The 18647-nt window shown below is 34.9% G+C and overlaps 1 protein-coding gene across 1 annotated transcript in view; it reads right to left on the reverse strand.

Annotated features, from left to right (window-relative positions):
- Positions 1 to 5473: 5473 nt before the first annotated feature.
- LOC121415783 (fibrillin-2-like) overlaps positions 5474 to 18647 on the reverse strand; it is a 102866-nt gene continuing 89692 nt past the window's right edge. Inside the window, exon 63 of the mRNA XM_041609110.1 lies at positions 5474 to 6103. Within this exon, the coding sequence (XP_041465044.1) occupies positions 5650 to 6103 (454 nt within the window). The 3' untranslated portion in view covers positions 5474 to 5649. The remainder of the gene's footprint in view (positions 6104 to 18647) is intronic.

Consider the following 18647-nt stretch of genomic DNA (forward strand, 5'->3'; position numbering starts at 1 on the left):
CCGCGGCACCTATGCCCGTCGCATTTCATCTACAAAAGCTCCTTTATCTTGCTTTCAAATGAATGGAAATGCTATATGCAGTATTGGTAACTAGGTGTGCACTTGTTTAAAAAAACAACAACAAAGAAACAATAAATGTATTCAAATCGGAATTCGATGGGATAGGCCTACTTCTTTTCTGTTTCAAAGAAGATTAATCCATCCAAGAAGGAAAAACCAGTAAGACCAGTATTTTTTTTACTGGTTTGCAGTAGAATTTTACAGGGCCAGTTGAATTTTAACTGGACCAGTGATCGACTTGGAGACCAGTTCTAACAACTGCATTCCAGCTAGTTGAAGCAATTAGTAATACCAGTTAAACTGTTTTTCGTTAAACTGGTGTACTGGTCCAATAAATGGTTTCCAGTAAATGTTTACTGGACCAATTGATTTTTAACTGAACCAGTAAAAATCAACTGGAGACCAGTTCAAACAATTGCATTCCTGTTGAAGCAAAAAAGTAATTTCAGTTAAATTGTTTTTCATCAAACTGGTATTACTGGTCCAATAAATAATGACTTTATTTCAAGTAAGATCATTTGACGAATTATGGAAAATGAATCTTGCAATATTCAGAGAAAGTTATTATCGTTATCATCATTTATCACTGTTATCATCATTCTTCTTATGATTATCATAATCATTATTATTATGATTGTTATGGTCATTCATGTTGTTATCATTCTTATTACTGTTATCATTGTTATTTATAATTATTATTATTGATATTATCATAATTATCAAGTATTAACATTATAATTAAAATAATTGTCTCCTTTAATTATGATTAAGATCAAAACAAGATATATTCCTCTCATATAGTCAACTGGTCAAAAGCAATTCACTGTTTGAAATTGAACTGGTCAAGACCAGTAATACCAGTAATTCTGATGATGCTGATCATGTGGTTAACTCATTTGCATATTTCCTCTTTTTAAAAGAAAAATCAGGATTTAGAATGGAATATCATTGCAATGGCACTCATTGTTGTTTAAAAACTTTCTAAATAAGTGTGTGAACTAATTCACAATGAAAATGTGTAATTTCATATATCACATTTAAAATAACAGCAGAAAGATTAACCCTATCTAGGCCGGGGTATTTTGAGAGTTCATATGGCCGGGGGCGGGGGGCTCCCCCCTGAGATCTCGGCAGTCGACCGCGCGATCTCGCCGAAAATTGGCACGCGTGTTGCCTGGGACATAATCTACAAAATTCTATAGTAATTTATTTCATGCGAATCGCTAAATGATTATGCTAATATGCGTAATTAGTATGCGAAATCATACTTTTTCCTCTAAATCCCTAAATAAAGCTCCAAATGTACTAATTTTGGTATAGAAACTCTTTGTGGTGTTCTTAGCAAGTGTACATGAAAAATTGTGATATCAAATCATTTTCTTATGTATTATATTGTTTTTTGCAATTTCTTATATAATTTCTTTGTTTTTTGACCTTTTGTTTTTCATTGTTTTTTCAATGAAATTTGTTGGGGACTCTTCTGAGATCATAAAAAGCATAAAATAAATACATTTAGACCAGCAAAACTAAAATGATCATACATTTATGAATTTTGGTTGAAAACACAATTTGCATTGACTTTGTACACAAACCAAGTTTTTGAGCAATTTTTGGTGTGACATGCACTTACATAATGTTGCGTAATAGTGGAACCACGTACCTGGGTGACGCAAAATTGGTCTCAAAAGTTGCGCAAGACTTGAAAGTAAAAAAGTCAGCGAGCGGCGCAGTCAAAAAAATTTGCGCGGTGAAAATATCGCGCGATTCGTTGAGGGGGGGGGCCTCCGAGGCCCCCCAGTGAAAATTCTACTGGTCTAGTGGAACTGGTTTTTCCTTCTGAGATAAATTTGAATATCGATCTGTCAATGTCAGGTCAATTTGGAAGTCTAGTATATTTCACATCAAAAATGTAATTAGCATAGTGATGTTGTTGATGAATATGCTACTTAAAAGTGATTTCTCCTCAATGATTTCACTATCAAATGCTTGAAAAATTATCGCGGGGGGGGGGGGGGTTGGAGAGGGCTGTAATTCCAACCTTTTATTACCTTCTGCCTGGGGCGGGGGTCATGGTGGATAATTTCAAGGTGAATTCATTAACAACAGCAAATACAATACAAAACAATAAATCTTTAAGTCATAAAATGGTTTCATTTATTATTCATCCACGCAATTTACATGTACACCTTTGTATGTGAGCCTGTTAAAACGAATATAATCAATTTGCGAGTCTAAAGTACAACAGTCAACAATCTTTCATAATATTGATAAAGGTCATCTGCTTATCAGAGCTAAATCTCAACGATTGTAAACCATAAATTCACAATTTCCATTCTTCTTTATCAATAGAACTAGATAAATCTGAATCTGTGTGTAACTATATGAATCAAGAATAGAAAACTACATGTAATTCCATTCTTGGATAATTCACAAACTAGCTAGCACCTTTTAAAAATGTACAGTGATAAAAATACACTTTGCCTTCTAGCATTTATGTACTTAGATTGTCATACATAATTGATCTGCTATTCCATGTACGAGAATACATCTTTAAAACCTTTTTGCAGTTGTACAAAGTACAGAGACATCTTTTAAAAATAATTTTGATTTACATTATTCCCTACTACTAGACCCCCTTGGTAACATCCATTGTAGACTTACAGTTCAGTATTCAAATAAATGTATCTTTACGTATGTATATTAAACCCACACCAATATAGATATAAAATCAAGTACATAATATCCATATCATTATAAAAGTATAGAATGTTTTGCATAGTTGATGAATGTTTCGATACCTCACTCTTGAATTTCATGTAATAAAATGTGGAATGTTTGGGCAAGTCGATGGAATGGACTTGGATTCAACTAGAACCTACAAAAACATTTACATGTTTGAAAATTCAGCTTGTATTGCCTGCTTTTAATACTTAGCATTCATCATTTGAAAATTTGAAATTTATTTTGCTGGAAAACCATATGAGACGGTTTATCACAAAACTGTTGTTAAGTTTATTGCTTGATCGTCGTATTCCAATAAAACATTATTGTACATTGAAGGCACATTTGGAATACAGAAAGTACAGACGGAAACATCCAGTGGAAACAATGCCTGATAAATCTTCTCTGCTGATAAGTTAGATAAATGAAAACAAAACACATATTAATAATACCTGTACATGCACATTAGTTTTAAAAATACATTCACTCTTTACACAAGATTAATCATCATTCGTGGTGATACACCTTTTTTTTTCTTCTCAAGATTGAATATTTATGTATCTAAAACTCTACTACATAAAAGACAAACACTTAGAATGATACAAATGTTTTTAGTCATAACGCTCCCTGCCCATAACCCATATATATAAAGTCCTACCTACAGTACATATAATACAAGAGATGAATGAAAGAAATAGCACACATATGAAGATTAGGCAGCATCTGAGCATGTCAAGTGTATTTTGCTACTTTACTGTGTCAGCCTGATCTATGGGTAAGAATAATACTGCATTATGAGGGTTGAAAAATAGAAGGACTCAACTTGAAACCATTACTTTGAGAAAATGGATGTTAATAATATTCTACCAGGCAAATCAACCAAGGTGCGAAGATACATTTACCCATATGGACAAATTAAACTTGAATTCTATATGCTTGGGTAGTGTTTTTGTTACAAATATTTGTCCTTTAATTTTTCAACCCTGGTTTTACTCTCCAAATACTTAATTTCAAGTATCCATACTGAATAATTAAAACTAGAATCATTGGTATTACATAGGTGTACCAGATTTATGCACCATGATTGATAAAAAAAATCTTTTTGAATTGATATTTCTATGCCTAAGCATAAGAGAAACTGTATACTAGACTTCAACATTCTACACATAAATAATAATATAAAGAGGAATTCTTAGAGGCTGATAAAACTTCTGTTATAATAGCCTTTTGTTAGTAGAGTAATAATCGCCCTCAGCCTTTGATTGTCTAATAAGTGTTTTGAACTTCACCTGAGCTTTATACTGTAGTCTTGAAAGTTTCTCTTCAAGATTGAAAAGTCATTAACTGAAATTGCATATTTTACTGGCCACTCTAAATCAAAGAACCCTAAAACAGTCCAGTTTGAGTATATGGAGAGGTGGGTGTTCCATAAAGCTGTTGGAAGTTGCGAGCGACCTTACGAATGAATAGTATGACCCTTTGGGCCAAATCAACATCAATGAAAATTTGGAGTATACAGCGCGTCCCAAAAAAAATGTCCCTCTGACATAGGACTGAATTAATTTTAAAATGTGGTAGGATTCTCAAATAAATGTTCATGAGTAGAAAGCTCATTTCATGTTCTAACTTCTATGAAAATGTCATTGGTCACGCTTCAGCGGTTTTGAATACACACTCTGTTATGTAACAGTGGTGCATTTTAGCCCATTCCAAGTTTGCAGTATTGATGCATTTCTTCATTGTCTATGGCATGTTAACCCCGATTCTTACATCCAGGATCTAGGCAGGGATAATTCCCTAATCATATCTAGGCTCATCAAATCATAAACCTGAGCATGTTCAGAAGGACAAGAAACATAAAAAAATAAAGTTTGATGATTGATAAAGGGAATCAGTGCACCAACTTGAAAGAAAATGTGAATGATGGATGAGTAAAATAAGCTGAAAAAGGGGAATCCACAAGTTAATCACCCTTTGCGAAAAGAAACTATACCAAAGAAAATTTTGACTTTTTTCTTTTAAAAAGTTACACTGAATTATTGAACTTGACCTCAGTTGTTAATTAACTAAAAAAATGTAATGAAAACAAAAATGCAGTATTTTGGAATTATGCATGAAACAGACATGCATGACCCGTTGTCTCAATCATTGTGCATCTCCCGTTCATCAAACATGAAATGAACTGTCAAATACTGTTTTTGCCCTTCTGAACATGCTCAAGGTTGTGATTTGATGAGCCTGGTTAGATCATGGAGATTTCCCTGGTCAGATCAGGGAATTCCTTGGTCAGAACAAGGAGATAGAGGTGATATCTCCTTGGTCAGAATGGTCAAAGGGGGTTGATATGCAAGAAAGTGCAGAACACAAAGCAGTGTTGCATGCATACAAACTTGGAATGGGCTGAAAAGCACCACTAATACATAGTAGGCTGTGTATTCAAAATTACTGAAGCGAGACCAATGAAATTTTTATAGAAGTTAGAACATGAGATGGGCTTCCTATATCCATACATTTCATTGAGAATAATTTTAATTTTTGGAAATTATTAAGCCGCATATCAGAGGGACATTTTTTTTGGGACGCGCTGTATCATTTACCACAGAAAGGGTCACCATTTATTTGTAAAGTCGCTTGTAAATTACGAAGCTTGATGAAACATCAACCTGGTTTCTATGTCTTTTTGAATCCACCATTACTCCATTCCGTCTTTGGTGGAAGTTCTTGAAGCACTGTGTGATGTGCTATACTGCACCCATTAATCAATGATGATAGGCTTGCAATGTTGTATCCTTAGAGGATATCACTGTTGTCAATCATTAATTAAGCCAGGAAGTGAAAAAAAAAACATGTTAACTACAAGAAGAGAGTCTATCCTTCTTCATCAGCAACTATTTGAATTTGAATCTGCATGGCTACGGGCTCTTCCACTAGAGTTTGAACTTCCGCTAATATTGTATCATTTTTCCTCTTCAGCACACCTTCAATCTCGAGTTCGTAGAGACCTGTGGTCATCACGTTTTTGCTGAATCGTAGCAGGGACATGCCCTCTGCTTTCCTCTTCATCATGAAGATGTTGTCTTCGTTGCCCTTCAAGATTACATACTCATAACGAGCAACCTGCCTGGTGTACCCAGTCTTGAATTTGGCAATTTGATGTTTGGGAATGGCTTGTGAAAGCGGGACGTGGTAAAGAAGGGCAGTGTTGTTGGATATGATCGTTGCTGAGTCAGTGTCTTTGGTCTCTGTGGCACTTCTGCGCTGCCTGGGGTTCCTGTTGCAATGGTAGCAAGGTTGGACAGAATCTCGATCTGTCACACATGCTCTGTTAGAGTAAAACGAAAAAAAAAAGATGTTGGTCAAGTTTTTTTTTCTCTGCAAGATAATGAATGAAAGGGAATGATGATGAAAAAAAAAAGAATAAACATCATCTGAATACTATGAAACATCTGGATATTATTCCATACAGTAATTCCAGATTGCTCTTTGTTACTGTATTTAAGCATGTCAAAACTGTGGAAACAGGATATTGTGGCTATTTGAGCTTCCTGCCTTTTTTGCTTCTGAAGCAATTATAGTCCGGGTTTAGAAATTCTATTGCAGTTAAACACAGAATAAATGTATGTAGTTTTAATAGAGTATACATTTAGAAATTGTAAAGGTCATGTCTAATAAGAATGTGGACCTTCCATTTTCTATCTTCCTTCCTTCCTTCCATCCATCCATCCATCCATCCATACATACATACATCAATCCATCATGTGTGTTCACACCATTCATATTCACACAAATGAGAATACAGAAATAAACAAGAATTACATGTACAAACAGAAAATATAAGAACATACAAAGATCTTGCAACATACATATGCTTGAAGCTTGAGTCATGGCAAAACCATCATTTCATAAAGAAAGCAAGTGATAGGGTATAAAGAATATAGAGAGAAGATGAAATATGTATAGAAAAGAATTAGGTACCCGAAATAAAAATATGAAATTATCAAATAAATACAATTTAAGCATAAACTGCTAGTATTCTGAAGAAGACATTATTCAGGCAACTGGTGTGCCTCCCCTACTCATGGCAACTTGCAGTGCTTGTGGGTAATCATAGCTATTTTTAAACATGTAGGGTCCTTGATTTAAGATAATGACTTTTATATGATTTGATTCTTCATATTTGTTTTTTCACGTTTTAAAGGGGGAGGGAGCAGGTGGTAAAAATCAATCAACCATTGGAAATTTACAAAGATGATGATGATGATAAAAACATATGCACAACATTTATTCTGATGCCAAAATAACACATCTAGATCAACATAAATCAGGGCATTCAACTGATTCACTAGCCTTGGGTCTTAAAAACATAGCTATTGACAGAGATTAACAGTTTGATAAGAGATCAGACCATCCATGATCTATTTTGTCAGGTAGCTGATATGTTTACACAGTCCAGTCAACAAAACAGATCCACCCAGGACCAAAATCCAATTGAAACCAGTTGGATTTCCAACTGGTTTCAATTGGTTTTAACTGGAATTTAACAATTTCCAGTTGAAACCAGTTGGGCAACTGGAAATCCTTACTGGAACCAGTTGGGTAACTGGAAATCCTAACTGGAACCAGTTGGGCAACTGGAAATCCTAACTGGAACCAGTTGGGCAACTGGAAATCCTAACTGGAACCAGTTGGGTAACTGGAAATCCTAACTGGAACCAGTTGGGCAACTGGAAATCCTAACTGGAACCAGTTGGGCAACTGGAATTTCTAACTGGAACCAGTTGGGTAACTGGAAATCCTAACTGGAACCAGTTGGGCAACTGGAACTTCTCCTAACTGGAACCAGTTGGGTAACTGGAAATGACTTCCAACTGGAAATGATTTCTAACTGGAACCAGTTGGGTAACTGGAAATCCTAAATGGAACCAATTGGGTAACTGGAGATGACTTCTAACTGGAAAGATGGGTAACTGGAAATGAATTCTAATTGGAACCAGTTGGGTAACTGGAAATAAAACTGGAACCAGTTTGGTAACTGGAAATCCTAACTGGATCCAGTTGGGTAACTGGAAATGATTTCCAATTGGTTTCCAATTGGAAATTTTCCAGTTACCCAACTGGATCCAATTGAAACCAGTTAATTTGCATATTTTCTGCCAGTGTGCACAGATTAATGTTTTTATGAGATTCATCATAATTTACAATATATCTATTGATTTTTGTTCAATTTGAAGTACCACACTTTTTTAAGATAAGTGTTTGGAATACTTAGCAGTGAAAACCATGTTCATAAATGTTATAGATTATAATTAGAATAGATTAAAAGATAATTAGTACACCACTAACTGTTACCAAATTGCATAAAAAAATACATATATTTGAAGATCTTCCATATAAATATGTACATATGAAAGTCTGTATTTTATCAATGCCCTTTACATTGGTATATATAGGCATAACACTGCTTCTGTGTTGACATGAGCAATAGTTAGTGCAAGTGTTAATTAATTTGTAACTAATTAAGTTCATTCCAACTGGAAGTTCCAATTGGATCCAGTTGGAAATCAATTGGTTTCAACTGGTTCCAGTTGAAACCAGTTGCCTCCAATTGGTTTCAACTGGAACCAATTGAAACCAGTTACCTCCAATTGGATTCAACTGGTTTTAATAGGGAAATTGGAACAACTGGAACCAATTGGAAACCAATTGAAACCAATTGCCAACTGGTTCCAGTTGCCCAATTGGTTTTAACTGGAACCAATTGGCAACTGGTTTTCAATTGGAACCAGTTGTTCCAATTTCCCTATTGAAACCAGTTGGCCAACTGGTTTCAATTGGTTTTGCTCTAATTGGTTTTAACTGGATTTTGGTCCTGGGCACCCTCAAGGTCAGAGGTCAATCTTGTTTACTTCAAACAAAATACTGGTAGAATAGATAACATAAAAACATCATGTGATGTAACAGTGACCCTCTGAATTTTAGTATTCCTTTCAGTTTGGTACATTTATTTCTCCATATACCAATTCAGGAGTCTCTACCACATACAGTGTACCAATCAGGAGTCTCTACCACATACCAAGTAGTCTGCAGCCAAAGACTCTGCCTTACACTCTGATCAACAAGTGTGTCTTGACACAAGACTAGGGCAAATACAACTAACACTCAGCTCAAAACATATGATATTCAGAAATTGTGTAAATATTATCTTTTTTATTTTTGATTTTTCACGATGACTAGAAATTGTTTTACTTCAAGAGTGGATGTGGAATGGTTTGTTTCATTGCTATACTGATGGTACAATAAAAAACCTTTCTCACATTTTCTTCTTCAAAAAACGTTTACTACGTGATAGATGGGGAAGCAGCTGGCATATAACATCAGACCCCCCCAAAAAAAAAAAATTCTTATAACTTTTAAATCTTAGAAAGATTTTCCTCAAACCTTCACAAATATCTTTTTAAATAATTTACTTGCTAAACTTTTTTTGTGGTGACACATACACCCCTCAATTTTTGTAATTGATCTAGATATTTTGTATAATTGAAGGACAAATGTGTGGTGACTGGTGAGTCATTGCTTTTCACAACAGTCATTCAAAATAATGCAATTGCAATTAAATAAAGGACTAGATTCAGAAGTCTGTGCCCTTGTGGAATGTAAGATTTTTCTGAGAAAGCAACATGTCTTTGTAGATCCAGTTTGAACAACAGAACAAATAGGTAAAACATGAACTCATATGTGTGTAGTGTACTGTTAACCACAACAAGGAACTGTGAATATTGTTCAGTATCTTTGCATGTTACATCATCCTACACAATGATTGCACAACATATGGCAAGTACATGTACACTATCATCTAAATGCAAATTGGTTTGTATTGTGCTGGCTTGTATCACTTTGTACTAGAAACCCAAAACAACTCCTTTCAGGAAACATTGGCAACTTGCCTACAGGAACTAGAAGGACCTTGCAAACGGGCTGTGAACAGATGTGGAAATATTCATCAGGTTACATTATACAGTACCAATCTAGTGTTTGCGCACCTTTGAACAGAATAACCCGTTTGTTAACTGTCTCAACTGTTTAACTCCCTGTTAGAGCACAATGATGTGCATATACTGTATATTATGCAGGCACCATCAAATACTTCACATGATCTCCACTAATATAATCACCCACTAATCCTAGAGGAGTTCTTTGTTCCCTTCCCTTTGTCCTCAGCCCTGGGTAGGATCTATTAATACAAAACCCAATTTTCTTGCCTCAAAATTGTCTTGTCTTATTGTCTGAATTTCCTGTGGGTGTATCAATAGCCATTTCATGTTGAACACTGAATCAGCCATTATAGTCTTTGTTTACATACTGCATAGGATGTAGACATTTGCCCCTTTAAATACTACTCCTATGCTGATATACATTGTCCACTACCTCCAAAATGTCTTTTGTAAATGGCCAACAAGAACCATTCTTCTAATTAATACTTCAGCAAAAACAAGAAAGGAAGAATTAATGAACTTGCTGTTGCACAGAGAATTTAAAACAACAACATATATTGCAACATAAAGTTCAGAGGGTAGAAAACACACTCATATAGCTGTGAACTAAAATTGCAATGTGAAGCTTTCTAAAATAGTTTTGTACTTCTTTACTTTGCTATTTCCAGTAATGGGGGAAGAAGCAGATACATGTATGAAAATATATATATTTTTTGGAATTTGAGGACTACAAAAGGAGGAGTTAAACAATTGTTAAAAAGCAGGGATTTGGTTGTGAGATTCTATTGTAATCTGAAATCTCTTTGATGGTAATTTCAATGCTTATCAATTCATTTAAACATTATACTTAAAAAAAAATCCAATTCATCTACTGGTTAAATGTCTGTTTATTCTGCCATGCACCATGGTGCTCCACTGCTTTATGTCCTATCATGTCATATTTCCTTTACTCACAACCTGTTAAATAACTTTGTAGAACATCCCTATACCAGGAAGTATTGTGAAGAATTCAGTAATTCCATTGACTGTCTTTTCACTCTTTTGTGACGTATTATGACGCTTATTACGTACGTGTAATTTTTCATAAGATGCGTCATCTAAGGAAACACCCTACGCGCAGTATGATTTGTCATTGACATTCATTATAAGTGCGCGAAATTGTTATGCTTTATTTACCTACGCTATTTATTACCAAAACATTATTTTTGTTACTGAAATGCGCATATTTGATCACTTTTGAATTTTACATGAGAAGGAAAGGTCGGCTGACATTCATCTCAGACAGATCTCCCGTTATTTGAGACTGAGCATTGTTGGTTTAAGAGAAAGAATCAGGTGAATATTAATTCTCTCTTTTATGACATATTCCTATCAATTGACAAATTTTGCAGAGACATTTAATGATTTTAATGATTATTTTGGACTTTAAAAACGAGAGAGAGTATTTGCGAGAAATGTTATCATTAATCGATTAATTTGTTTCGTTTAAACAGAAAAGCACCATGAACGTGTGGAAGCGAAGGTTGAGGGCTTTTGTAACCTAAGTTCGATTTTATTTAAAATGTCACCATTCTTTTATTAGTGTTAGTTTTTAGTTTTATTTCTTTTTGATACATTTTTTTTGAGTTAATTTATATAGTTTTTTTTTTGTATTCAGTTAGATTAAGGATTATACAGGCTCAAATTTAGAAGAGAATAATTAAGTACATGGAAACAGGATATATCATTTTTGCTTGAATAGGACTAGTCTTCGTCTTTAGGAATAGTCCTTGTCTTGTCTTTATGTTGAACTTGTTGTATTGTGAGATAGGAATGGAGTAAAGTCGACTGCTCTCATTCATAGGTGGTGGTTTTTATAAGTTTATCTCTTTGACAGTGGCATTCAGGAGGCTGTATAGCCTTGCGGCTGAGTTGCCATAAAGAAGAAATGTTAAAAGTTCTAGATTTGCACCGACAAAGTGAGTGACTTCTACGAGACTTAGGAAAGGTAGAGAGTGAAATTCCCTGTGGGGTGTAACTTGTTCTTGACAGTATTTAACTGTATTTTTGGAGAAAGAGCAACAAGGCCAGTTGCTGACGGTGTCTGTTGACGGAGCTGGGGCTAGGTATATTGAATACTGCAGGCAGTTAGAACAGAGTGAACTAGATAATTTCAGGAGTGCCTAGAAAAGACTTGTTTGTTTATTGAAGTGAGAATTATAGAATTGAGTTATATGATGAAAAGATACCAATTTATTTGGTCAATTTTTATGTGCCAACTCTTGGCCTATTTTCTTCAAAAGATACCAATTTAGTTGGTCAACTTTTTATGCCAATTTTATAAATTGGTTTATATATTTTTTTTTTGGATGAGTAATCATTCATTGCTAGGATTATTTAATATTTCATGTACTTGATTTGAGCCTAGATATGTAGATAATTTATGTACGTAGTTAAGAAATAATTCAGCTGTACAGAATCAGATTGTTGTATCATTTTATTACATAATAATAAGCTTCCATCTTGGAGGCATTATGGAAATTTAACGCAATATTTTCTGCTTATTTCCTTCTGCCTGGTAGTTAGTAAATTGTTTTATTCATGTGGTTTATGGTGATTTATGATCGTTAGTTGACGATGATTGATTGATTGATTGATGTTTATCTATTTGATTGATTGCAGCACGTCTCTATATTGGAGACAACTTACCCGCCATTGAACTCGGATAGACTACCCGTGAACCCCATTAATTGATAGAGAGGTTTGAATATGAGTAGTTTTGTTGTGGATATCTTTATTTACTGGAATTTATTCCAAATTATTCTGAGTTGCGGTCTCAGTATAATCTCCCGCATGGTGGCAGCATTTACCAGGAGTTTTGGGGGGGGTTTCACGTTACATTTTTCTGGTGGCAGCGGTGGGATTGTCTGCATTTTCTGTATAAAAATACATTTTGTCTGGTGTAGCAGCGTTGTTACACTTGTGACATATATTCTATGGTGTTTGCATTTACAGGTGGGATTGTCTGTATTTCTTGCATTAAAAAAATACATTTTTCTGGTGTAGTTGGATTGCTGTATCGAGCGGTCGAAAGATTACCGCGACGTTGAGTGTTGTATATAGTTGAGATGTGCTTTCATGTAGTTGTTAAGTTACATTTTTGTTGGTGTTTGCACTTGCAGGTTGGATGCCGCGAGTGAAAAGATAGTTGTATGGTCAATATTCTCAGAGTAGTTGTGAGGGATTCTGAGTAAAAAAAAAAAAAAAAAAAAAAAAAAAAAACGAGAAGTCGTTTTATTTTCAAAAGTATTTTGAGATACAATTACGTTATAGTAGTTCAGATGCAAGAGTATTTGGAATGCTACGTTCATCTTATAAGTTGAATGAATGCGTAGGAGACATTTTTGTAGCACCAGCAGGATGCTGTGCATTGGATTTTGTCATTTGACAAAGAAAACAGTGAGATGCTGCGTGTTGGATACTTTGTTAAGGCAACAGTGGAGGTTGCAGGTGTGGTAGAAGTTTCAATTTGCTGGTGACAAGCTCTTATAGCATTTTTTTAGTGGCATTGTAGTATTTCACTAGGATTACATTACAGTAATAGGTGTTACATTATTACATGTGGTTACCACATAGTTTGAGTTGAGTTGAAGAAGTAGTACAGTATAGACATTTCTTTAAAAAAAGGAACTACGGTTTAGATACTTAATATAATTAGGTAGAAAGGAAATGGTGACATGATTTTATGACATTTAAAGTCATGCAAAATTTGGTTCCAAAGAAAACTTGGATCCTAAAAGAAAATTATAGGCCCTGGGGAAGAGATGTTTTATACAATCTCACTACTGGTGTCTGGAGCCCTGAAGGAATGTTCGTCGATGCTGAATATCTGGAGACTGCGCAACTCTGGTACTGGCTCTGATGACGACATTCTTGGGACGATGGTGACGTTTCTATACGATTATGACGACATTCTGGTCACGATGGTGACGTTTCTATACGATGATGACGACAGGACCACTGAGGGTTGCCGATGGCTGAAACTCTGGCAAGGCTCTGGTTGAACAGAAGACTTCACTCTCCAACTGATGAGGCTGGGGTTTACTCCAAGGCGGATCGATGGCAACATTTTGCTGTATGCTAAGTGCACGGCATACAGATGCTAAACGAAGATTGGCAGAAAGCTAATTGGATCCAGCCTGGAGAGACCAAGGAGATCTCCTTGGAGAGACGACACACGATTTTCTGTTGTGAATTGCCGAAAGCAGTGACACTGAAGTGGTAAATCCTGATCAACGTTACTGGCTGTGGACAATAATTCTCGATGAAGTGATGACGAGAATTATATTCAACGTTCAGATGTGATCTGAAGAATTTGGGCGTTATTTCTACGAATCGACGCGAGTGTCTATGGACTGTTCTCGTTGAGATGACGAGGTTTGGAATTCAACTTTGGATCAGATGGGATCTGAAGCTCATCTGGCGATCTTCCTGCGAGACGTGCATGGCTGCAATATTTCTCGTTGTGAGGTGACGACCGGGGTGACGAGAATTTTATCTCCGATACTCAGATGGACTGAAGGTTATTCTCATCCGGCGACAATTCTACGAATCGACAACGATGTGGCGACAGTTTTGCAAATCATCTTGATAAACTGGTCAAGCTGTCAACCACTACTTATCTGACTTGACAAACCCAGAGATGGATGGTGTACTAGTATAGCAGCTGAAAACTTTCAGTATAGGTACATTTTCTCGGGTGCTATTCAACGCTTTGACAATTCATTTCATACAAGCAATTAACTTTGCAGTTTACAGGTTATACTTCATGATGTCTGGAACAAGATTGGACTGAACTACAGATGAGTTTATAGACTGGTAGATGTCCAATTTCTTTTCGAAACCGTGATGACAGCTACAGACTAGAAGTCACCTGTGAACAGAGAGAGACTTATCTATAAAGAAAGACATTACAAGTCAGGTTGAAGATATACCATTCAATTATGGAAGACTGTTCTTATCCTGAACTTTATTATTTCATACACACACTTATGAAGTGTTAATAATTTTGAATATTATTTATTCAAATTTGCTGGGACAGCAAATGTTTAAGTTGGGGGTAGTGAGACAGAGACCCCATATGTGCTTTACATATATATATATTTTTTTTTTTTTTTTTAATTGATATTATGTGCTGATTTTTTTTTCCTTTCGAATTCTTCATGTTCATCTTTTTTTTACTCGTTCGCTGGGACAGCGAATAATTAAGTTGGGGGTTGTGTGAAGAATTCAGTAATTCCATTGACTGTCTTTTCACTCTTTTGTGACGTATTATGACGCTTATTACGTACGTGTAATTTTTCATAAGATGCGTCATCTAAGGAAACACCCTACGCGCAGTATGATTTGTCATTGACATTCATTATAAGTGCGCGAAATTGTTATGCTTTATTTACTTACGCTATTTATTACCAAAACATTATTTTTGTTACTGAAATGCGCATATTTGATCACTTTTGAATTTTACATGAGAAGGAAAGGTCGGCTGACATTCATCTCAGACAGATCTCCCGTTATTTGAGACTGAGCATTGTTGGTTTAAGAGAAAGAATCAGGTGAATATTAATTCTCTCTTTTATGACATATTCCTATCAATTGACAAATTTTGCAGAGACATTTAATGATTTTAATGATTATTTTGGACTTTAAAAACGAGAGAGAGTATTTGCGAGAAATGTTATCATTAATCGATTGATTTGTTTCGTTTAAACAGAAAAGCACCATGAACGTGTGGAGGCGAAGGTTGAGGGCTTTTGTAACCTAAGTTCGATTTTATTTAAAATGTCACCATTCTTTTATTAGTGTTAGTTTTTAGTTTTATTTCTTTTTGATACATTTTTTTTGAGTTAATTTATATAGTTTTTTTTTGTATTCAGTTAGATTAAGGATTATACAGGCTCAAATTTAGAAGAGAATAATTAAGTACATGGAAACAGGATATATCATTTTTGCTTGAATAGGACTAGTCTTCGTCTTTAGGAATAGTCCTTGTCTTGTCTTTATGTTGAACTTGTTGTATTGTGAGATAGGAATGGAGTAAAGTCGACTGCTCTCATTCATAGGTGGTGGTTTTTATAAGTTTATCTCTTTGACAGTGGCATTCAGGAGGCTGTATAGCCTTGCGGCTGAGTTGCCATAAAGAAGAAATGTTAAAAGTTCTAGATTTGCACCGACAAAGTGAGTGACTTCTACGAGACTTAGGAAAGGTAGAGAGTGAAATTCCCTGTGGGGTGTAACTTGTTCTTGACAGTATTTAACTGTATTTTTGGAGAAAGAGCAACAAGGCCAGTTGCTGACGGTGTCTGTTGACGGAGCTGGGGCTAGGTATATTGAATACTGCAGGCAGTTAGAACAGAGTGAACTAGATAATTTCAGGAGTGCCTAGAAAAGACTTGTTTGTTTATTGAAGTGAGAATTATAGAATTGAGTTATATGATGAAAAGATACCAATTTATTTGGTCAATTTTTATGTGCCAACTCTTGGCCTATTTTCTTCAAAAGATACCAATTTAGTTGGTCAACTTTTTATGCCAATTTTATAAATTGGTTTATATATTTTTTTTTTTTTGGATGAGTAATCATTCATTGCTAGGATTATTTAATATTTCATGTACTTGATTTGAGCCTAGATATGTAGATAATTTATGTACGTAGTTAAGAAATAATTCAGCTGTACAGAATCAGATTGTTGTATCATTTTATTACATAATAATAAGCTTCCATCTTGGAGGCATTATGGAAATTTAACGCAATATTTTCTGCTTATTTCCTTCTGCCTGGTAGTTAGTAAATTGTTTTATTCATGTGGTTTATGGTGATTTATGATCGTTAGTTGACGATGATTGATTGATTGATTGATGTTTATCTATTTGATTGATTGCAGCACGTCTCTATATTGGAGACAACTTACCCGCCATTGAACTCGGATAGACTACCCGTGAACCCCATTAATTGATAGAGAGGTTTGAATATGAGTAGTTTTGTTGTGGATATCTTTATTTACTGGAATTTATTCCAAATTATTCTGAGTTGCGGTCTCAGTATAATCTCCCGCATGGTGGCAGCATTTACCAGGAGTTTTAGGGGGTTTCACGTTACAATATATATATCCTGATATCTGGAATCACCTTAGTGCTTTATTTTCTTTGTATATCTACAGTAGTCTTCACACCAGGGCCCCGTCTACCAAAGAGTTACGATTGATCTGATCAATCTCAAGTATGTGGAAATCCATCAACTTTTTCTTTAGGAAATTTGCCTAATGTTCTTTGAAAACAGAGAGAAACAAACTGAATGGTCAAGAAAACAGTGAATGTATGAATGTACATCATTTCTAGAAAATATTTTGGACGAAAATGCATTTTAAATGTTGACGTTGCTGGCTTTCCTTAATTGCGATTAATCGGATCAATCGTAACTCTTTGTAAGATGGGCCCATGGTTCATGTAAATCTCAAATCAACAGAATAAAAATTAAAAAATAAATGAATTACCAAATACTGAATATGAATGTATACATGAAGATACAAATAAAGGAATAAATGAATATAGTGCTCTACAGTGCGTATAAAAAAAAAACGGGACAGATTTGAAAAGTCTATAAAATTTTAGTTTCAAATTATTATGTCTATATTTTGGTGTTAATAGGTGCTCTAAGGTCTTGTCTTTCAAATGCTATCAAAAAAATTTAGTTTCGTTCATGCTTGAGCGAACACGGGACGTTTTTGTTGGGGGTTCAAAAAGAGGCTTGCGCCAGAATTGCAGAATATGAGTAATATGATGTTCGGACTTCTTGCTAATTAGCAGACTTCCTCTTAACCTTTTCATTATCTTTGCCATAATTTTCAAATCATGCGGTCAAAATTCATTTTCAGATCTATTTATTTGCTTGAATTATTCTGTTATTTCTTTTTTTTGATATGCTCTCTGTTAGCTTTGAATATTCCTTCAAGCTAAAATAATTTTTTTTCAACCGAATTATGGGAGAGCATGGATTTTTTTTTCAAATCCTTTCATTATGTGCTACAAAGGTTATGGTGCCTTTTGAACAAAGCCACACAGATGGGCAGGCGCTCGGGTTCCTTCCACCCCCCCCCTCAATTAAAAAAATCATCACAAAATTTAATATTGTCATTAAAAAAGTGGGAATATTTGCATGCTCACTTCGCTCGCTCACAACTTTTTAATACATTTAAACCTAAATAGACTGGGCTATTTCGACGCCTAAGAAGACGGGGGGGGGGGGGGGGGGGGGGGCTGATTCAGCCCCCCCTAATGATCTCGGCCGTCGATCGCGCGATCGAGACGAATTGGCACACGCGTTACCCATGGCATTATCTACAAAACTATAACATCAAATTCTGCAAAAAATCTCATGTTCATTAATTATGCTAATATATGCGTAAAATCATAAGTTTGCTGTAATTAATAAAATAATGCCCCTGAAATGCTAATTTTTGTTTCACATACTCTAGATAGGCATCTGATCAAATTTATTAAAAAAAAAATTTCAACATCACATTTATTTTCTTATGTATTCTATTGTTTTCTAAATTTCTTATGTATTTCTTTGTTTTTCGACTTTTTGTTTTTTATTGTTTTTTCAATGGAAATTGTCGGGGACTTTATTTAGACCATAAAAAAGATAAAATTAATTGATTTTAAGCAGTAAAAGGAAAAATAGTGATACATTTATGAATTTTGGCTAAAAACACTATTTGCATTGGATTTGTACACAAATTCACGTTTTTGAGTAATTTTGGATCTGCATGCACTTACGAAATGTTGCGTAATTTCCGAACTGCGTACCCGGGGGTCACAATTTTGGTCTCAAAAG

Source organism: Lytechinus variegatus, chromosome 5 (assembly GCF_018143015.1).
Source record: "Lytechinus variegatus isolate NC3 chromosome 5, Lvar_3.0, whole genome shotgun sequence".
Taxonomy (NCBI): domain Eukaryota; kingdom Metazoa; phylum Echinodermata; class Echinoidea; order Temnopleuroida; family Toxopneustidae; genus Lytechinus; species Lytechinus variegatus.